At 44.2% G+C, this 23,690-nt stretch overlaps 1 protein-coding gene across 1 annotated transcript in view; it reads right to left on the reverse strand.

Moving 5' to 3' along the window:
• Window positions 1-252: 252 nt before the first annotated feature.
• LOC138294054 (uncharacterized) overlaps window positions 253-23,690 on the reverse strand; it is a 93,190-nt gene continuing 69,752 nt past the window's right edge. Inside the window, exon 4 of the mRNA XM_069233301.1 lies at window positions 253-2,610. Coding sequence (XP_069089402.1) covers window positions 1,040-2,610 — 1,571 coding nt within the window. The 3' untranslated portion in view covers window positions 253-1,039. The remainder of the gene's footprint in view (window positions 2,611-23,690) is intronic.

The raw sequence follows: 23,690 nt of genomic DNA on the forward strand, positions 1-23,690 counted from the left end.
CCTTCACCAGATGAAAGTTAGACATATAGGTGACTTATAAGTTACTTAAGTGTAGTGGTAAATGGCTGTGAAATAACGTGGACGTTATTTCACTCAGGCTGCACTGGCAGGCCTGTGTAAGAATTGTCAGATCTCCCTATGGGTGGCAAAAGAAATGCTGCAGGCCGTAGGTAGGGATCTCCTGGAACCCAAATACCAAATAGTAGGTGAAAAGATAGAGTTACAGTGAATTATCAGGACAAAAGGACAAAATACAGAGCTGCAGTGATTTATGGGGTAAACCTGACAAAAACGTGTTACAGCGAAAAAGGGATCTATCTTGTTTGTACCACTCGATGTGGCAGAAAATGTCCTATAGAGTAAAGCTTGTGGCATATACTGTGCAATTATAAGGTACTCGGTGTGCATTGTTCGGTGCCGCAGAAGATGTGCCTTTCGAGTAAAGCTCTTCTCACACCCAGTGCAGCTATAAGTCCTCTCTCCGGTGTGTTAACATTGATGCAGTAGAAGATTTGCCTTTTGAGCAAAGCTCTTCTTACACTTGGCACAGTGTTAAGGCCTCTCTCCTGTGTGTAAGCTTTGATGCCGTACAAGGTTTCTCTTCTGAGTAAAGTGCTTGGAACACACAGTGCAGCGATGAGGCCTCTCTCCTGTGTGTATTCATTGATGCTGTAGAAGATGTGCCTTTCAACTGAAACGCTTCTCACACACAGTGCAGCCATATGGCTTTTCTCCTGTGTGTATGAGTTCATGCTGATAAAGATTTTGCTTACATTTAAAGCTCTTCTCACAAACAGTGCAGCTATAAGGCTTTTCTCCTGTGTGTATGCGTTGATGCTGATGAAAAATGTTCTTTCGAGCGAAGCTCTTGGAACACACAGTGCAGTGAAAAGGCCTCTCTCCCGTGTGCACATTTTGATGAAGTCCAAAGGTTCCCTTATGATTAAAATACTCGGAGCACGCAGTGCAGTGATAAGGCCTCTCTCCTGTGTGTATTCTTTGATGCTGTACAAGGGTTCCCTTCTGAGCAAAGTGCTTCTCACACACAGTGCAGTGATAAGGCCTCTCTCCTGTGTGTATTCTTTAGTGTTGTAGAAGATGTGCCTTTCGATTGAAGCTCTTCTGACACACAGTGCAGTGATAAGGTCTCGTCTGTGTGTGTTCTTTGGTGCTGTTGAAGATTTGACTTTCGATTGAAGCTCTTCTCACACACAGTGCAGCTATAAGGCTTTTCTCCTGTGTGCATGCATTGATGCTGATGAAGAATTTTCTTTCGATTGAAGCTCTTGGCACACACTGTGCAGTGATAAGGCTTTTCGCCTGTGTGTGTTCTTTCATGCTGTTGAAGATTTGACTTTCGATTGAAGCTTTTCTCACACACAACGCAGCTATAAGGCTTTTCTCCTGTGTGTATGTGTTGATGCCGATAAAGGCTGTGCTTAAATGTAAAGCTCTTCTCACACACAGTGCAGTGATAAGCCCTCTCTCCTGTGTGTGTTCTTTGGTGCTGTAGAAGATGTGTCTTTTCATTGAAGCTCTTCTCACACACAGTGCAGTGATAAGGCCTCTCTCCTGTGTGTGTTCTTTGGTGCCGCAGAAGATTTGCCTTTCGATTGAAGCTCTTCTCACACACAGTGCAGCCATAAGGCTTTTCTCCTGTGTGCATGCATTGATGTTGATGAAGAATTTTCTTTCGACTGAAGCTCTTGGCACACACAGCGCAGTGATAGGGTCTCTCTCCAGTGTGTATAATTTGGTGCTGTAGAAGATGTGTCTTTTCATTGAAGCTCTTCTCACACACAGTGCAGTGGTGAGGTCTCTCATCTGTGTGTGTTCTTTGATGCCGTACAAGGGTTCCCTTATGAGTAAAGTGCTTCTCACATACAGTGCAGTTATAAGGCCTCTCTCCTGTGTGTGTTCTTTGGTGCTGTAGAAGATTTGACTTTCGATTGAAGCTCTTCTCACACACAGTGCAGCTATAAGGCTTTTCTCCTGTGTGTATGCGTTGATGCCGATAAAGGCTTTGCTTAAAAGTAAAGCTCTTCTCACACACAGTGCAGGTATAAGCCCTCTCTCCTGTGTGTATTCTTTGGTGCTGTAGAAGATCTGACTTTTGATTGAAGCTCTTCTCACACACAGTGCAGGTATAAGCCCTCTCTCCTGTGTGTATTCTTTGGTGCTGTAGAAGATCTGACTTTTGATTGAAGCTCTTCTCACACACAGTGCAGGTATAAGCCCTCTCTCCTGTGTGTATTCTTTGGTGCTGTAGAAGATCTGACTTTTGATTGAAGCTCTTCTCACACACAGTGCAGTTATAAGCCCTCTCTCCTGTGTGTGTTCTTTGATGCTGTAAAAAAGTTGCCTTTTGAGTAAAACACTTCTTACACTTGGTGCAGGGGTATGGCCTGAGGCTGGTGTGTACTTTTTTGTGCCTCACAAGAAGTGTTTTAGTGATAAATCCTTTTTCACACACATTGCAAGCAAAGTGTCTTTCCCTCATGTGCATTCTGTGGTATTTTCTTAAGTGGATATTTTGAGTAAAATCCATCTTGCTTCTGGAACTTTTATGGCTCTCTTCCCCATCCATACTTTCTAAGTGTGATTGTTGAGCTGCAGAAAGAAAAGAACACAGAAAATTACACATGGAAAATATTTCTTGAAAAACATGCAGTTATAATACAGAAAGGTGGAAATTACAGTTCAGTAAAAACGTATGTTCTCACAAGGACAGTCACAGTTCACTTTGAGACACAAATGGTGGCTAGACCGCTCACAGGAAGTGCAGTGACGTAGTGAGTCAAGTGCTTCACAAGAACCAATCACTGCAGAGATTGAACCACAGCAGGGACCTGGGATACGCTAGCTCTAGTCTGTGTACTTATAGGGAAACTTCACCCCAAGACCCAATGACATAAAAGGATCATTGATAAGAACTGAATCATTCTAAATGGAGACTGAAGTCTACCCCGACTCAGTGATGTGCGCTATTAAGGGGCTTTCCCAAGATAAGGGGACATTGCCCCTGTGGCGACTGCAACATTTACCGGCTGACAGAAGCGACCAAGGAGCTTGACTTAGGCCTACTCCATACGTGGGAAATACGGGACCATACAAATTACAGTACGAACAACCGTGTATACTTAATTCACTGTCCATGTCAAATGTTCTATGCAGCCATGACCACAAGGTCGGGAAAGATAAGAATTAATGAGCATCACAGCACAATTAGGTGCAAAGAAAATCAACAAAACTTACCAGTCATAACACTTCTAAGCAGCAAACTCCAAATGACATGAAGTGCACTGTTTATAGAAGTTACAGGATGGACTCACCATGCATCAGTCTACTGCTGCAACAACATTGGGTTTTTAAGCTTCACACAAACATCAACAGCCTTACCGATGACAAACCTTGGATGTCACTCATGAAGAATGTTACTGCCCCTCCCGCAGCTAAGCTGTTCATTGTTTAAAGCACTCAACAAGTGCATGTGTTCTCCAGGTGAGTCCCTTGTGTGCTCCTCTACAGAGCGTTGCTCTCTCGCCCGACATTATACTTTGATTAAAATTCACATTGTTGCTCTGTTCCTTAAAGTGTCCTCAGTTGGAGAGTGCCGTCTTCGCAGGGACATACAGTCGCGGTCAAGCAGCCCAGCTTTACTCTGTTTTTTTATTACTTATTTTTTAATACTGTTCGCTTGCGCAGTTTGGTGAAGTGTCCAATGCATTCCTGCAAACGACATCAGATCTTTGTTGCATTCTCTTCTCATACGAGTCAAGGTTTAGAAAACTGCACAATGTGGCATTCCATTCCTCAGCACACCAGGTGCCTGTCCTGTAGTTTGTGAGCTTGTACGTGCAGACGATGAGTAGCCAGCGGTGTGCTGGAGACACGAGGCCCAAAATGGAATGGTGACTGAACTGCATCAGCACTCGTAAAGCGCAAACAGAAGCAAGAGCACCAATGAACCTATGTTGGACCTGGCTTTTTGACAGGGTCATTCCCAAACTTATTGCCTCCTTCTTCCTATTTTTTCTGACCTGTTGTTGGCTTTTGACCTCAGGGCACTTTACCACTGCTAACCAGTGCTAAAGTGTATATGCTCTCTGTGTAAATTGTACTATTGATTGGTTTATCTATGATTGGCTATTTAATGTACTTATAAGTCCCTAGTAGAGTGCACTATATGTGCTTAGGGCCTGTAGATTAAATGCTACTAGTGGGCCTGCAGCACAGCTTGTGCCACCCACTTCAGTAGCCCCTTAACCTTGTCTCAGGCCTGCCATTGCAAGGCCTGTGTGTGCAGGTCACTGCCACTTCGACTTGGCATTTAAAAGTACTTGCCAAACCTAGAACTCCCCTTTTTTTACATATAACCCTAATGTGTGCCCTAGGTAACCCCTAGAGCAGGGTGCTGTGTGGGTAAAAGGCAGGACATGTGCCTGTGTAGTTATATGTCCTGGTAGTGTAAAACTCTTCAATTCGTTTTTACACTACTGTGAGGCCTGCTCCCTTCATAGGCTAACATTGGGGCTGCCCTCATACATTGTTGAAGTGGGAGCTGCTGATCTGAAAGGAGCAGGAAGGTCATATTTAGTATGGCCAGAATGGTAATACAAAATCCTGCTGACTGGTGAAGTCGGATTTAATATTACTATTCTAGAAATGCCACTTTTAGAAAGTGAGAATTTCTTTGCACTTAAATCTTTCTGTGCCTTTCAATCCACGTCTGGCTAGGTTTAGGTGACAGCTCCTTGTGCATTCACTCAGACACACCCCAAACACAGGGTACTCAGACTCACTTGCATACATCTGCATTTTGAATGGGTCTTCCTGGGCTGGGAGGGTGGAGGGCCTGCCCTCAAATAAAGGACTGCCACACCCCCTACTGGGACCCTGGCAGACAGGATTGTGCATTTCTTAGCCACTCTTTGAAGTCACCCCCACTTCAAAGGCACAATTTAGTAGAAAACAGGACCTTTGCCCTACCTCATCAGACACTTGCTGGAGAAGAAACCTGAACCAGAACCTGCATCCTGCCAAGAAGAACTGCCTGGCTGCCTAAAGGACTCACCTGACTGCTTTCTACAAAGGACTGCTGCCTTGCTGTTGCCCTGCTGCCGTGCTGAACTCTTTTCGGGCTGTAAAAGTGCTCTCCAAGGGCTTGGTTAGAGATTGCCTCCTGTTCCCTGAAGTCTCAGGACCAAAAAATCGTCTCTTTTTTATTTGGACTCTTCGTGCGCCGAAAATTTCGACGCACAGCTTGCTTCGCAGTGAGAAAAACGCCGCACCCCGACGCTGATCGACGCGACGCCTTCGGGGCGACCGGAACTTCGACGCACGGCCTCGCAAGGACAACGCCGCCCGACTTCAAGAGGGGAAATCGATGAGACACCTGACGTGAGATCGAAACTTTGACGCACAGCCTCGCGGAATGACGCGCAGCCGGAAAACAAGCTGAAGAATCCACGCACAGTCCCCGGGACATCTGGTAATCCCGCAACCCACAGAAAGAGACTGTCCGCGCACCGGAAAACGGCGCACGACTTCCCCGCGTGAAAAATAACGATGCAAGTCCGTGTGTGCAGAGGAGAAATCGACGCACACACTATTTTTCCACATATCTCTTCTTCTGCGGCCCTTTGCAGAGATTTTCCACTCCAAACCAGGTACTTTGTGCTTGAAAGAGACTTTGGGCCTGATTCTAACTTTGGAGGATGGTATTAAACCGTCCCAAAAGTGGCGGATATACCACCTACCGTATTACGAGTCCATTATATCCTATGGAACTCGTAATACGGTAGGTGGTATATCCGCCACTTTTGGGACGGTTTAACACCGTCCTCCAGAGTTAGAATCAGGCCCTTTGTTTGCTTTTTAAAGACTTAAGACACTTTATATCACTTTTCAGTGATATCTTTACAAATTCATCTTGCATCTTTGATCGTTTTGACCTGCAAATACCCAGATAAATATTATATAATTTTCTAAACACTGTTTGGTGTATTTTTGTGGTGCTATATTATGGTATTGTATGATTTATTGCACAAATACTTTACACATTGCCTTCTAAGTTAAGCCTGACTGCTCGTGCCAAGCTACCAGAGGGTGGGCACAGGCTAATTTTGGATTGTGTGTGACTTACCCTGACTAGAGTGAGGGTTCTTGCTTGGACAGAGGGTAACCTGACTGCCAACCAAAAACCCCATTTCTATCAACCTATATATTGAGGAGAACAGTGCCTGCGTGGCTGTTCATTCAAAGCAAGTGTAATTGAAGCAGCTAGCTGTTTGTACACTCCAGCTTCCACCCTCCTCGCACTCTGCCAACAGGAAACATCTGGAGTAAAGAATGTGTGGGCTTTGTCATAAGACTGTAAGGCCATCAGGCGCAGATCTCCAGTTTAGCAATCCCTCGCTCTATGACAGCAGCCGTACAGCAATCTCGGCTCAGTGAGTTAAGGGCTCATATTGACAATAGTGCTGTCAGCAAGGTAAACACAAGGGTTTAGCCTGCTGAATTCGATAAATAGAGTGCTGCTAAATTTGGCATTAGTAACACTGGTTATTTACAATTCCTATAAATGGCATATTACGAGAACACTCATTATCAGGATAATGCAAGCAATATTAAAATACTGGTCACGCATAACTTTCCAGTGAACATTTGTATATGCAATAAAAAATTAAAAATTACAAAACTGACTCACAAATAAATACCTACACTAAAAAACAACTACCCCTCACAAAGGCGAGCCCTATTGGCTTTGCCAATGCCCATTCTTATTTGGTGTAAATCTGTTCAGTAGTCTGAGATATTAAAAGAAATCCCGAATTATATATCTGGGCGGAGCCTAAGCACAGATCTCACTGTGAGATCTGATTGGCTGTCAGCACTTCAACCAGAAAGTGATGAGCCATCTTGGGACCAATATGCATGATAGCCCCGATGAAATACATTGTATTGAATGGCATGTCTTAAGGATCACAAAAAGGAGAACATATAAAAGGTGTTAACAGATTTTAGTTACAATATAAGTCATTTGTTAAAGCTACTATTCTAATTTTAGGAATTGTGGTGTGTTCTAAGGTGATTTTACCCTCCTGGGATTTAATGAATCATGTTTGAGAGAAAACAGTTTTCTCATGATTTTCCCAGAGAGGTTATCGAAGGTGCCCCAAAAGCTAAAATGAGAGCATATGTCGCGCCGCGCGGTGCGGCGCGAGCCGAGAGCTCGACTTCGACCGGGCGTTCGGCTCGGGCCGCACACCGCGTTATTAAGACGCGCCGCGCCCCCAGCCTCTCCTGCGCGTTTCGAGGCCCCAGATTTGCTTGGGGCCTCGTTCTTCCTTCTGCCTTTCACTGTCCCAGGGGTCTCTGAACCCTCTTACCTGTTTTTCTTCGTTTCTTTGTCCTTTCTTCTGTTTGCAGTCTGTTGTGTGCCTTTCTTTATGTCTTTTCCTCCTTCCCAGATTCCTGTGCTTTCCCAGCATTCCTTGTTCCCTATTCTCTATGGTTCCTCTACTATTCTGTTCTATATATTGTTTCCCTATCTAAGATGGTGTCCTTTTACTTCCTGTGGGTCACTTCCTGTTTGTTGGTATATAAGGGCTGTGTTTTTTCTCTTTCCTTGCGCTGCAACACTTTCTGCTCAGTTGGTGTCTTCGCTCCTGATTTCCTTGCCTTTTGGTTTTGGACTCAGCATTCTGTATTTTCTGATTTTTGCTCCTTTTGGATTCCTGTTTGTTGTTCTTGTTTTTCTCCAGGCCTTTTCCTGTTTGGAGGTTTTTCCCCTTGGAAGGGGTTTTTCCCTCTGGCGCTACTTTCTGAAGGGCACGGTCTGTTCTTGGTGTCTCCATTGCCTACAGCACCGTGGCTACCAGAAAGAGTCGCCCCTTTTTGGGCCAAAGCCGAACATTGAAGATTCACGCCACCAGATCTGCAAATTCCAGGCGCAAGCAGCACGTGAGTCGTGACAGATTGCAGCGCCCAACCATTCCGACGTCCTCAAACACCATGGATAATACAGTGGCGGCTGCTGCAGATCCGGAGCAATCTCTGTTAACCACGATTCAGCAACAAGCCCAGGAGTTGCAACAACTACGTAATGAAAATGCTGCGTTACGACAGGCTTTGGCCCTCCGCACCAGTGATGTTCCGACAATCTCCGCTTCTACCCCTTGTTTCTCTGGTGAACCAACCAAGCTTCGCGAGTTCTTGGATGCTTTAACGGTGTATTTCGCCTTCCGACCTACTCAATTCTCCCACGACAGGACCAAGGTGGGTTATCTTATCAGTGCCTTATCCGGCCCAGCCTTGGCCTGGGCAACCCCGATGGTGTCCTCCGATGACCCTGTATTGTCAGACTATTCCGCCTTTGTGAGTCGCTTCAAACAAATGTTTAGCCGTCCTGGATTGGAAGCCTCCGCTGAAGAAGCCTTGTGCGACATCCAACAAGGCTTCCAAGACGTCCTGCAATATATAACCCGTTTTCGTCAGCTGGCGGCAGAGACCACTTGGGTGGAACGTACTCTGGTAACATTATTTCGTAGAGGACTCAAAGAAGAAATAAAGGATGAACTAGTGCATTCTACCAGAGCGGAAGATCTTCGTGGCCTGATGGATCAAGCACTGTCCATCGAATATCGTCTTCAGGAACGGAGATCGGAAAAGAAAAGGAGTAGAGGGTTTACCCAACCAAGTAGCTCCCGTGCATACCTACAGCGTTCCGAGGAACCTCGCACTCCTGCTAGAGACATCGAAGGGGAACCCATGCAGGTGGATACTACCCGAGGTCCGCTCTCTGCTAGTGAACGAGAAGACAGACGCAAGAGAGGGTTGTGCCTGTATTGTGGTTCTGCTGGTCACATACTCCGTACCTGTCCAGTACGTCCGTCCAGACCTTCGGGAAACGCCACCTCCCGTCCTCTGTAAGAAGGGAGGGGACGGGATCTACAGCTATACCTTCCATCAGCTCCTTTAATGACAATACAACTGCCTTGTTCATCTTTCCTGTCCTGTTACAACTTCCTGACGGTCGTCAAGAAAAGACTATGGCATTACTAGACTGTGGTGCTAGTGGTATATACATGGACAAGACATGGGCTGCTGCTAACCTAGTTCCTACTCAAGCAAAAGAAGTACCCGAACAGGTACACACTGTGGATGGATCTTTGATATCCTCTGGTCCTGTAGACACCACTACCCTGATGTTAAGTCTACAGGTGGGAAACCATCAAGAACACATCTCCTTCGATCTTATTACGTCCCCTAACCATACCATCATTCTTGGAATTCCGTGGCTCATTAGACATAACCCATATATAAATTGGGTTACCCGGACAGTCTCTTTGTCTTCGCAATTTTGTCACGAGAACTGTTTTACTTCCGACAAGTATTGGTCTCCGAAAAGATCCTTAGCTACTGAAGGTGCCACTGGTATGTCCATTAATACGGTCCAAGGGGTCCCAGACCACTATTTGGAGTTTCAGGATATTTTCCAAAAACCGTCAAAACCTGTGCTACCTCCACATCGAGAATATGATTGTGCAATTCCATTAGAACCCGGCACAATTGTTCCTTTTGGGAGGATGTACTCCCTCACGGAACCCGAAAGGGAAGTTCTAAAGGAGTATCTGGACGAAAATATACAGAGTGGTCTTATTGTTCCATCGTCGTCTCCGGCTGGGGCCCCTCTCTTTTTTGTGCCCAAGAAGACTAAGGATCTTCGTCCGTGCCTGGATTTTCGAGGTCTGAATAAAATCACCATTAAAGATCGTTATCCTTTGCCTCTCATCAGGGACATACTGGAAGCAATCAGAGGGGCCCAACGTTTTACTAAATTGGATTTACGAGGAGCCTACCACCTTTTACGCATAAGAGAAGGCGACGAATGGAAGACAGCATTCAGGACCCCATTTGGCCATTTTGAATATAGGGTTATGCCGTTTGGTCTTACTAACGCCCCGGCAATCTTCCAGAGATTTATGGACTCAGTGTTTTCAGACCTACTTAATCAGACAGTCGTGATCTACCTAGATGACATTCTTATTTATTCTAGAAATCCTGAACTCCATACTTCCCATGTGAAACAAGTTCTTCAAAGACTTCGTGATCATCAACTATTTTGCAAACCAGAGAAATGTGAGTTCGACATAACGGAAGTCAAATATCTGGGCTATCATTTAAGTCCCACCGGCATAGCTATGGACCAAGAAAAGGTACAAGCTATCCTAGAGTGGCCTTCTCCTTCTACCATAAAAGAAACACAATGTTTCCTAGGTTTAGCAAACTTCTATCGACAATTCATTCTAGACTTTGCCAGTCAGACTAGCCACATAACTCACACCTTAAAGAAGGACAATTTAAAGAAGGGATTTGTCTGGACTGAGGCTGCTGAAGCAGCCTTTCAAAGCTTAAAGAGAGCCTTCACCCAAGCCCCCATCTTAAGACATCCAGATACCACCAAGCAATTTATAGTAGTAACTGATGCTTCTGAGAGAGCCATCGGAGCTGTCTTACTCCAACGACAAGAGGATGATGGCCTTGAACATCCTGTTTTCTATTTGTCTCATATCCTTTCCACAGCTGAACAACATTATTCCGTACTTGAAAGGGAATTATTGGCTCTGAAAACAGCCTGCCTTGAGTGGAGGCAGTTTCTGATGGGTTCCAAGGAACCATTTGAGGTGAGGACAGACCACCGTAATTTACAATGTTTAAGAAATTTTGTATGCCAGAATAGTCGTCAGGCCCGCTGGGCCTTTTTCTTCAGTCAGTACGATTTTTATATTACATATATTCCAGGATCCCAAAACATTCTGGCTGATGCTCTGTCTCGCCGATATCCAGAGTGTTCTCCTTCCTCATCCCAGTATCTTCTAGAACCCAGTAAGATCATTGGAGTGGCTCAGTCTTTCTTGGAAGAAGTACAACAAGAATACGCCAACCAATCGGACCATGACATAGAAGAACTAAGACCATTATTGTACAAGAAACAAGGATATTTTTATTACCAAGACCTGATATTCCTCCCTACAAACAAGGTGCAAAAGAAAGCATTACAAATGTGCCATGATTCCCCTGTAGCTGGTCACAGAGGCATCAAAGCCACACAAGAATTACTTTCACGATTTTTTTGGTGGCCTACCTGGAAACTGGATGTGGAAAGATACGTTCAGGCCTGTCCCATATGTGCCCAAGTCAAAATACCTCACACCAGACCGGCAGGATTACTACAACCTTTGCCTGTTCCATCGGCCCCATGGCATACTATCTCTACTGATTTTATGTGTTCGCTCCCACCATCAGCAGGAAACCGGGTTATCATGGTCACCGTGGATTCTTTCACAAAGATGGCTCATTTCACTGGCCTAAAAAAGCTGCCTACTTCCCAAGAACTAGGTCAAATATTCATAGATCATGTCTTCCGTCTCCATGGACTTCCACATACCATAATCTCTGATAGAGGACCTCAGTACATCTCCCGATTTTGGAAGCATTTTTGTAAAACACTGAATATGAATAGAGCCCTGTCTTCAGGGTTCCATCCTCAGACCAACGGACAGACTGAGCGTCTGAACCAAGGACTAGAGCAATATCTTCGATGCTTTTGCAATTCTACCCAAAGTAACTGGAGCACTTACCTCTCTTTAGCTGAATTTTCCTACAATAACTCAGTCCATAGTGCCTCCAAGGTCACTCCCTTTTTCTGTTCCTATGGTTTTCATCCTACCTCTTTCCCTACTTCTCCACAATCCAACTCTCCTCTACCTGCTATTAACTATTTCTCCAAACGCCTTCTCCAACTCCATAAACTAATTCGATCTAATTTGTTACATACCAAGAGGTATATGAAGAAGGCTGCAGACAAGAGACGTACAACCAATCCAAATTATCATCTGCAAGATAAAGTCTGGCTCTCCTCCAAATTCTTGCCCTCACGTCTCTCTCAAAACAAGTTCACACCTCGTTACTATGGGCCTTTCCGTATTCTCCAGTTGGTCAATCCTGTCACTGTCCGTCTTCACTTACCCCATACATGGAAGATCCATCCGGTTTTTCATGTTTCTCAGCTTAAACCTTATGTGCCTGATCCTTACTCACGTCAGTTTCCTTGTCCACCTCCTGTCCTTGTGAATGATGCTCCTGAATATGAAGTGCAGGAAATCTGTGACTCTCGTCTTTTTCATAAACGACTTCAGTATCTGATTCATTGGAAGGGTTATCCTCTCAGTGAATGTTCATGGGAAGATGCCTCTTCCGTTCACGCTCCTCTCCTGACTCAACGCTTTCACTGTTTATTCCCTCTTAAACCTGGGCCTTCGGGAGGGGGACCTACTGTCGCGCCGCGCGGTGCGGCGCGAGCCGAGAGCTCGACTTCGACCGGGCGTTCGGCTCGGGCCGCACACCGCGTTATTAAGACGCGGCGCGCCCCCAGCCTCTCCTGCGCGTTTCGAGGCCCCAGATTTGCTTGGGGCCTCGTTCTTCCTTCTGCCTTTCACTGTCCCAGGGGTCTCTGAACCCTCTTACCTGTTTTTCTTCGTTTCTTTGTCCTTTCTTCTGTTTGCAGTCTGTTGTGTGCCTTTCTTTATGTCTTTTCCTCCTTCCCAGATTCCTGTGCTTTCCCAGCATTCCTTGTTCCCTATTCTCTATGGTTCCTCTACTATTCTGTTCTATATATTGTTTCCCTATCTAAGATGGTGTCCTTTTACTTCCTGTGGGTCACTTCCTGTTTGTTGGTATATAAGGGCTGTGTTTTTTCTCTTTCCTTGCGCTGCAACACTTTCTGCTCAGTTGGTGTCTTCGCTCCTGATTTCCTTGCCTTTTGGTTTTGGACTCAGCATTCTGTATTTTCTGATTTTTGCTCCTTTTGGATTCCTGTTTGTTGTTCTTGTTTTTCTCCAGGACTTTTCCTGTTTGGAGGTTTTTCCCCTTGGAAGGGGTTTTTCCCTCTGGCGCTACTTTCTGAAGGGCACGGTCTGTTCTTGGTGTCTCCATTGCCTACAGCACCGTGGCTACCAGAAAGAGTCGCCCCTTTTTGGGCCAAAGCCGAACATTGAAGATTCACGCCACCAGATCTGCAAATTCCAGGCGCAAGCAGCACGTGAGTCGTGACAGCATATTTCTTACACATTCTGGGTCAGAACCGGAGGTGAGGATTATGCCTTCTTTCTCCGCTTTATTAAGTAGCAGCCGAACATTAAAACAAGAACTACTATTCCCATGAAAGCTTGGGAATGGGAGTACAATAAAGAACCAATCAAAATTTATAAGGAAAACCAACCAGGAACAGGCAGTCCATAATACAGTGCATTGTCTGTTTCCAGCATTCCTCTTTCTTCGCTGCTCGCAGCCGAGATAAGTTTACTTCCTTTACTCTGTTTCGTTGTTTGATTAATTGGTCAGTGTTTTCAAGATTTTTTTTTCATGTTCACTATGCTAATTTCATTGACCTTTTTATTTTGTTAATGTTTAACATTGCGGGAATGTTATCGCTCCTTCGCGATTGTTTTTCAAGTTGTGCACTGCATGAGGTGTTTGAAGGTCACCAGGTGGCACCCATTCAAACACTCGCGTTGAGGAGACGTGCAGAGGTGAACACGTGGCTTCGATTCCTGTCAGATAACGGGAACGAAGCTGCGTGCCCCCTTCCAGCTGTGTGTGTCGCTCTCAGCTATCAGCCTGTTGGGTGACGCCCTTTCTAAAGGGTCTGTAACTTGGGCTATTTGAACGCCCCATATTCACAGGGGTCTGTACTATTTTTACTTTTTTATACGCCCTGCAGGGTCGGTATTTGAGCATTTCTGCCCTTTAGGGACACACTCTGAGGCAAATATTTATATATATAATTATATATTTAATAATTATATATTTGATTCCCCTTTTAAAACATCTTTGCACTGGGGAGAGGTGTTCCGGGCTGAAGCCCTTTTCCGTCAGTGTAAATTCACACTTTTTACCCTCAACTGACACCCAGCTTGTATTACTAATTGTCATGTATACATGTATATATATATATATAGATGCACACAAATAATTATCATTTGAATCCCCTCATATATTTTAATATGGAATTAACTGATGGCGATGAGTTTTTTGATGCTGTTGATGCCTCTATTTATAGAGCAGTTTCTGAGGCAATTGGTCCTCTTGAGGACAGACTTTCTCAAGAAATTGCACGTGAGTGTGCAACATTTACAGCCTCTAACCTAGGCCCCTCAAGGCCACCTCTACCCCTTGATTCCCAATCCGTTACCAGTGCTGCGACTCCAGCAAAGCGTCGTCGTGAAGGAGTTGATCTCTATGTTTTCAATTGTGTTAAAAATTCCCTTTTATCCCTTCCTGATCCCTCTCTTTCTTTACACCCTACAAGTTCCCTGACCATTTAATCCCACTCTCTGTCCCTTCGATATACTGACCCCTCTAGGGATCAGGATGATGATGATGATGCCGGTCCTTCCGGACCGTGGCTTCCCTTCACCTCTCAACCTACTCCTCACGATTCCACACTGGATATTTCTGACATGTTAGATCCAGATGAAATTATCCATCCTAGGTCTTCCGAATGGGTCCCGTCTGACAAGGTCACGAATTATGAGAAGGAATCCCGTAATTGCCTTAGGGCTGAGTGACCCTGCCCTTCCCTAGCTAACAAAGTAGCCATAACTCCTGAAATTGACTCGAAAATGTCTAAATTTTTGCAAAAATTCATAAAGGACCCAAAAAAGGGAATAGATAGGTCATGGCGGGCATGTCAAGATAAGCTCTTGGATGTTTTAGGCCCCTTAACAAAAATATTAGACATGGCGGAGGACGCTAAGACCTCGGGTGTGCTTGTCTCTCCTGACATCATCTCAGGTTGGGCTCAATGTGCTATAATTTTTTGGGGCAATGCAAATTGTGCACTCTCTCTACTGAGCGTCTTCGCTCTCTCCACATTAAAGTGGATCTCAAATTGTGAGATATAGCTGAATGAGAAGCGGGCGCTGTGGCTCCAGGTGGATTATTTGGGGAACCCTTCATAAAAGAACTGGGAAAGTTTGTAAACACTGTCACTTCCATGGATAAGGCGCAATCGTCTATGGAGAGGGTTTTTCCCACCCATTTTTCCCACGGAGCTGGTCGACGCAGGGGCCGCTCGGCCCGCTATGCTCAGGCACATACGCCATACAGAGGACAAGGCTCCAAGCAAAGCCAGTTCCAAAATCATTCCAGATTTGCCAACATCTACCCCACAAGAGGCAGACGCTTCAGGTATCGAGGTGACATAGGAGCTTCAACATCCAGTTCCTATTCCTTCTTCCCTTCTAAAAGTAGGTGGCCGCTTTGCGGATTTTACCAAGGCATGGAAGTCAATAACAAAGGATGCATGGGTCTTGCGGACAAGAAAAGGTTTTCAGATAGAATTTGTTGGCACTCCCAAACAGGTTTCACGTCCAAGTCCCTTTGTTTTTTCATGTCAAGATACCATTCTGGTGGACGCTGAGGTTACGCCACTGTCGGACAAAGGAGCTATTTCTCCGATGGTGCCGCACCCTCAGGGGTTCATCAGCAATCTATTCCTAGTAGACAAAGCCAATGGAGGTCGACGACCAGTCAATTGAAGACAATTCAACGAATGGTTGATTTATCGCCATTTCAAAATGTAAGGGATTCACCTTCTTCGCAATGTCTTGCACCCTCTGGATTGGTTAGCTCGTCTAGATCAAAAAGACGCTTATCGGACATACCCATCTTACGCCGCACAGGTGTTGTAATTTAATAGCGATTAGATTAGGCATTAGCAGAAGACATCTTGCATTTAGCAACTATTGTGAACATTTTGCGGAATCCATTTTGTATTCATGGCAGCCATTTTCTCTGCCATGTGCTCGCCAGGTGCTCTGTCCTACCTTTCTGTTAACTACACTTGAAAATCTGTCTAGTGACAAGTTATATTTAGCATCTCCCACTTTCGCACATGCCCAGTAAGATCTGCAACTGTTAGTAATCAGTAACAGACAGTAATGTGTCAACTAGTCCTTGTAAACGGTTAGCCCCTCCTACCTGTCAACTGTGCATTTCCATATGACCTTATATGTATGTAAGTCTTGCTTCTATAATAGTACCACCTTCTTTTAGCCCCTGCGTGGGTCTAAAAGGACCATGCTATCTTAGTTCAGTGTGCTACTTCAAACATTACAGAAGGGTGCTGTTTGAACTGTGGTACCACCTCATGAGGTTTAATAAACTTTGTCTTTTATTTCAGTTTCTGTGCCATCTTCTTTCTATATGGTCTGAGGACTTTGTGCAGAGAAGGGCGAACCCCTTGCACTAGTAGGCCTTGCTAAGGCTTACTTCTACAAATTGGCGCCCGAACAGGGACTCATCGGCGACTCGGACGCCCGACGGATTGGTCGCGACGAAGGATTGGGATCTCGCTGTGGATGATCAATGCCTGAGGAGACCCGAGTCTTGGCAACCACGGCGTTTTTCCCTTCTTTCTGATTTGACCATCCAGATGGCGCCGGTCCTCGACTGAGATCCTTTTTGTTCATTCGTCATGCAGTGACCATTTGGTCGATTTTAGAACTTGGCAGTTGGAACCTGGACGCCCTGTGATTGGTAAGAGACGTTTTATGGCACTTGCTGTGGGTTTGGATGCCTTTGTTTGGTAATGAAGTTTAGCACCACTGTGGCTCTTGTGTTTTGGGTCACTAGTCAATTTGAATTGATATATAAATTGCAATTTATATAGGCAGGTAATGAGGAGAATTTTCTCCAATTTAATTTTGATTTGAACGGCACCTTAAGTGCTACTGTGATTATAATATTGCATATTCTGCACTATTTTTGGCATGCCTGTTTTTAGCGCACTTCGTAGGATGTGTTGCTTTTGTAATGGTACCAATTTGAGACTGGAAGAACCGCAACATGCACCCCCAGAGTGGACGCCCAATAGAGATATGTATGTTAAAGATGGTCTTTCTTCTATAATGTACAGCACATTATGGAATAAATACACTTGTGCGGATCCTGAGTTACGCTGGCCTATGCATGGGTCATTTGATTTGCGAAAGATTGAGTATGTGGAACAATGTATGTGTAAGCGAAGGTCTAGACAAGATATGTTTGACAGTGTATGAATGTGGGAGAAAGAAGTGCGTGGACGAGTGAAGCGTGAGCAAGCCTTGCTTGAGAAAGAGCAGCGGAAGAATGTATATGTGAAAGCATTGGAAATGAGAAATAAATAAATAAATGACTTAAAGGAGCTAGAAGAGAAAGAACGTAAATTACAGGTAACTGGCCAATACACTGTTAGGCAACCTCTCTATCCTATCCTTAATAAACCACACAGTGATTTTTTTGTTACTAGATCGCCTTCCACCTCCGTATGTCGTTTCTTCTGCCCCTCATGAGTTAGCTGAGGTCTCCGGTTCGGAGCAACAGAAGATACGAGACAGTCGCTCTATGCTGCCTGCTGACCGTGCGTCTGAGCTTAGATCTATTGCTTGTAAAACAATTTGTAGCGTTGTTTCTGCTTCTGAACTTTTAGACAACATGAAAGGGTGGACGGAAAAGGAGCAGCTATATTTTACTGAGGCATTTGGCACAGAAGTTATTGAACTATTTCGGAAATATTCTGATGAGTTAGAGCCCGATGATGTAGCAGCTGATCATAGGCAAATGCATGATGGTCTTTTTGTTTTCTCCCAGGTGGCTGATGCAATCAGGAGTTCGGTGAAATTATGTGTTTTGGCAGTCCGTTTGCAAGAGGAGAAAAGGGCCGTGGACATAGTTGCACGGACATCTCAGACCGGCGGGGTGCAAGCTTCAATCTTCGGAACAGATAAGACTATGATCGTTCACGCGAAACCAATGCGGGAGGCCGCGCCTTTGTATGTTCCTCCTAAAGGATTGGGTACAAGTGATGATAAAACTTCTGTTGATGCTAAGGGTTATTTTATTTATAATTGGGTGTATACTCCTTGGAATAGGGCAGATGTAATGGCACTTAAAACAGCATTACCTGACCCGCTGAAAAATCCAGCCGCCTTTTATGAGGAAGTTGAGGGAGCAATTAGTTCTTGTACTATGACTTTGGCTGACATTGATTTATTTTTCGGATTGATATTACCGCCAGATATGTGGAGAACTGTTTGTAAAGTTGATGATCGTGTAGTTTTTGGGGCGTCATGGAAAGAATTAGAACAGATGGACGGGGATAAGGAACCTGCGAAAAAGACATATCAGTTGATTCTAATTCTTCCCGCAGCCATACTAGTTAAGTTAAAAACGATTATTCCGCCTAAAAAGATAGATTGGACTGTTTTAGCGTCTTGTAAGCAAAAGGCAGATGAATCGGTCTCTGATTTCTTTACACGCTTTGAAGAAGCATTTCATGATTTTAGCGGCCAGTTATTGTCAGATGATATGGGCAGACATTTGTTTGTCGATAAATATGTCGCAAATCTGTTACCAGGAATAGCTAGTCATCTAAAAGCTAGTGAAAGTTCATGGACTACCTCTACTTTGGTTTCTCTTTTGACTATGGCTCAGTATTATGAACGTCAGGAATTAGAAGCAAAAGGTAGCGAGGATAAAAAGATTAAATAATTAAAGACGAAGGTTATGTTGGCTGAAGCTTATGGTCCTCCTTTTAGAGGTAGTGATAGAGGTGGACGTGGATCTTATGGTTCTTAAACTCGTTCAAATTTGTCTGTTGATCAGTGTGCGTATTGTAAGAAATTTGGGCATTGGAACTACGTGTTCAGCAGTGTTCACGTGGTCGGGGACAAATGAGAAATCGCTCAGGATATTCAGGGCCTAGAAGAAGCACGAATGATCATGGTAGGGTTGATGCTAATGTACGAGGGCAGGATGGGTTTAACACTTTTGATAGACGGAACCAATACCAGATGTCTATGTGCAGCCTGATTTCCAAGATTCTGCTTATGCATAGATTGCCTAGGATGGGGTAAGGAATCAGTTGAAGTTCCAGTAGATCAGAGGGGTCCTATGTTACAGCACGTTTTGGGTTCTACTGATCAGTTTCTGATTGATACAGGAGCTACTCGTAGCTCCTTGTCTAAACAATTGATTCCAAGGGCTCCCCTGTCTGGCTTAACCATTACATCGATAGGTTTCGGTGGAACACGTTCCCCTAGCCCATTGTCACAACCACTTGAATTCCATGTTGATAAATGTACTCCATGTCCATTTTTGCTTTCTCCAAATACACCAGACAATATTGTGGGTCTTGATATGCTCAAGTATTTCAGGGCTACAATACGATGCTCTCCTGAAGGGGTGCGATTTATTTTGAATGATAATCATCCTGTGATGGAAAGAGTTTGTCTTGTTAAAGAGGATATTGCATTAGCTTCACTCCCTAGTACTTTGTGGGCTACTTCAGATACTGATGTGGGACAAATGATTATTCCACTGGTACATATTAGTGTTAAGGAGGGAGCTGTATTGCCACGTTTGCCTCAATACAAAATTTCACAGGAGAGCGAAGAAGCACTCACATGAATTGTGCATGATCTCATTGCAGTTGGAGTTGTTGAGGAAGTTCCATATAATATTTGTAACAGTCCGATTCTTCCTATTCTGAAAAAGGATACTGATACTAAGATTTACCGATTCATTATTGATTTACGAGAAGTCAATAAGACTGAGAGTCCTAGTATTTATAGTCAAGCGTTAAAACGACAACTTGTATTGCCTGAAGGTGTGGCTCTCATACAATATGTTGATGATATTTAGTTGGCAGCTGATACCCCTGAGCAATGTGAAAAGTGCACTTTGTCCTTACTTTCTTTTCTTGCTTCACACCATCATAAAGTGTCACGAAAGAAATTGCAATATTGTAGACCAAAGGTAACGTATTTAGGTCACCTTTTGTCTAAGGAGGGCCGTGCACTTACATCAGATTGTATTCAAGAAATTTTAGACACACCAGTACCCTCTACTCAGAAAGATGTTCGTGCATTCCTTGGTCTTACTTCTTTTTGTAGGCAATGGATATTAGGGTTTTCACACATTGTCAAACCTTTGCTAGCACTTTTGACTAAAGATACTCCAATGCCCCTCACATGGACAGATGAATGTGAGACTGCTTTCCGGCAGCTACGACAAGCCCTTTGTTCAGCACCAGTGTTAGGTACTCCAGATTACACAAAGCCTTTTGCACTTTACGTACATGAGAAAGATGGATGTGCATTGTCAGTTTTATTTCAGACACATGGCGATAAGCAGTGTCCCTGTGCATATTTTTCAGCAGTACTTGATCCTGTTGCTCGAGCGTTGCCTGGGTGTTTTCGTTCAGTTGCCGCAACAGCTGTGTCAATACTTCAGACTGAAGGGATAGTTTTGTCACATAAGCTGTTGGTGTTAGTACCCCATGGGATTGATGCTCTTTTCAATCAAACAAAGACACAACATTTAACTAGCGCTCGCCTGACAGGATATGAATTGACATTGCTGGCTCCTCACATTACACTGAAGAGATGTGCAACACTAAATCCAGCCACTTTGTTGCCATATCCGGTGACTCAGCCTCAGTCACAAGAAACACATGATTGTATATTCCTTACCGAAGAACAGACAATGGGTCGTATTGATTTACAAGATACACCTCTTCCAGATGTAGACGGGGAATTGTGGGATGATGGGTCTTGTTTGAAGTTGCCAGACGGTATGACCTCAGCTGCATATGCAATCACCACAATACACACAGTAGTGGAGACAGCTCGTATACCACAGAAGTCAGCTCAAGCAGATGAACTAATAGCTTTGACACGAGCATGTGAGCTTAGTACTGACTTATGTGTGAACATTTATACAGACAGCCGCTATGCTTTTGGAGTGGCTCATGATTTTGGTTTGCTTTGGAAGGAGAGAGGCTTTCTCACATCCCACGGGATGCAAATAATGCACGGAGAATTAGTGCATAACCTCTTGACTGCATTGACATATCCAAAGAAATTAGCTATTGTGAAATGTAGTGCAAACAAGAAAGTGACCGATAAGATAGGGCAAGGTAATGCCCTTGCGGACCACGTGAGACTGCGATGCAGCGAAGTACTACTTCTATGTATGTAGTAAAGTCACCAGCTGAACGTTGGCATAATGCTAGACAAGATGTATTAGATAAACAGAAATCTGCTTCTGTGAAAGAACGTGAGCAATGGTCTGAAGAAGGAGAATTGGATGATGAGGGCTGTTGGCGGAATAGGCAGATGGATAAATGGAAATTGCCTATAGCTTTTGTACAACATATGGTTCAGATGGCACATGGGATGGCACATGTTGGAGCTTCAACAATAACGAAGTTGCTTACGCAAGTTTGGGAGCATCCAGAAATTTCCAGTACTGCTAAGAGAGCAGTACAGTCTTGTTTGATCTGTTTACAATACAATCCTGGAAAAGGGACACAAACTCCTGCGGGAGGGTTTGCTACACCAACTGCACCTTTCGAAGTTCTACAAATGGATTATATTCAGCTTGAACGCTGCAACAATTTAAAGTATGTCTTGGTGGTGGTATGTGCCTTCAGTAAATGGATAGAGGCATACCCCATAAAGGAAATACTGCCATTACCACAGCGAAGGTGCTTTTGAAATAAATTTTCCCTAGGTTTGGTGTTTGCAGACTTTTATGGAATGATAACGGACCTAATTTTGTTGGGGAAGTTATTAAGTATGTCCTGAAAGGAATAGGGATCAAACAGAAGTTCCATGCGGTTTTCAACCCACAATCAGCAGGGTTGGTGGAAAGGTATAATGCTACTTTGAAGCTGAAGTTAGCGAAGATACAGGCTTCCACATCCTTAACTTGGCCGGATGCATTACCGTTGGCATTATTGCCTATTAGGTCAGTACCACACTCTCGAATAGGCCTTATTCCCTGCGAAATAGTATTTGGAAGGCCAATGAACATTTGGGGAGTTCCTAAGCCAAATTCTGTATATGATGTACCTTGTGTCCTGATGAATGATTATTTGGCACAGTTAACCGACAATTTGTTTTCTATTCATCAACAGGTTCGAGAAGCACTTCCTGACAGATCTACAGGTGAAGGCCATGAACTCCGATCTGGTGACCAGGTGATGATTAAGTCCTTTGAAAGATCAAGCAGCTTGGAACCAAGGTGGCGAGGCCCAGAGCAGGTGCTCCTTGCAACAAGGACAGCAGTTCGAGTGACGAACCGAATGAATTGGGTCCATAGTACTCACTGCAAGAGAGTGCTCCCTACCTTGGTGGAACCTGCTGTGCTGACCGATCATCGAGAGATTTTGACTACGGAGAAAGGCCGTGCTATATCACCTGACGAATCTGCGGAGTTCTTCCCGGACCATACGATTTCTGGAGTGTCGCAATATAATTTGAGACCGAGGAAAGACCCCGCAGAGCTGGAGAAAACTGGTTGAGCTACCGCCCTGGGTTAGTGAAACAGAGAGCCAATGTGGCAAGGGGGGGGGATGAGACATGCATTAGAGTAGTGACACCCGTCTTGGCCCGTGGTGAAGAAATCAGCGGCTGCCCAGGGATAAGAGCTCCAACAATTGTTTTTAATTAATTTCTAAAAGGGTCGATTATCACTGTTGCTAAAATGAATAACAAACTGATCATTAGTACTATGGGGTTTGTTGTTGTTTTGGTGGTTATAGCAATAATCACCTGGTTTGTTGAAAAGAAGGCTCCTGTTCGTGAGTTTTTTGTTGCCACTACTCCAGTACCAGAGGATCACTATTACTTTACGCTTCCCTATCAGGAGCAGAAGCACCGTCAATCGTACTTCAATAATACTTTCATTCAGATGTTGCATCATACTCATAATGAAGCAAATACTACTAACTGTTGGGTATGTGGAATGATACCTGCGCATCAAAAGAAAGGAGGAACACCTTTCATTCCTCTTCCTTTTTCACACAATGGTTATTGTCAAGCTTGGTATACGCTTTCGTTTGCATCTGGAAAACGTACATAGGGCGGACTTCTTTTTCGCCTTAATAAAGTATGCTACCAAGACAAAGATGGGTATCCCCAAGCCAAAGGAACTAAATGGGAATGGGAAGAGTATCAACTGGACAATGTTTCAATACCATATGTCTTCACAAATGTAAGAGACTCTGACAACAAAGAACAATTTGTGATTTCTGTTACAAAAATGAAAGCAGATTTATGTATACGTAGCATTGGGCGAATTCCAGAAGGGATAAGCGATTGTACCTTGATTTTAACTATTGAGGGTGTAAATAATAGTAGTTTTACAGCTTCACATAATACATATTTTGTTTGTGGTAAGTATGGATATTACCAACTACCTGTTGGGTGGTCAGGTGTGTGTTATGTATCTTTTCTATTACCCGCTGTGTTTTTGGCCCCTGCATCATATCACCGAGATTTTAAACTGTTCAATTACATCATTAAAAATAGATATAAAAGGACAATAAGTACAAATGAGGTAGACCAAACGGACACTAGCCTGCAACAATATGTTGATTTGAATTTAGGGTTGTTCTCCTTTGTGGGTGCTGCAATAAACAGTAGGAAAGTGAGACGATTGACTAGGGTTGTGGAAGCGGTTACCAATCAGGCAGCTCTGGCACTTGGGAATATTACCGAGGAGCTCCAAATTGCGAGGATTGTAGCGCTCCAAAATCGTATGGTACTAGATGTGATATTAGCTGATCGAGGTGGTGC

The sequence above is a fragment of the Pleurodeles waltl genome, chromosome 4_2, assembly GCF_031143425.1.
Source record: "Pleurodeles waltl isolate 20211129_DDA chromosome 4_2, aPleWal1.hap1.20221129, whole genome shotgun sequence".
NCBI lineage: Eukaryota > Metazoa > Chordata > Amphibia > Caudata > Salamandridae > Pleurodeles > Pleurodeles waltl.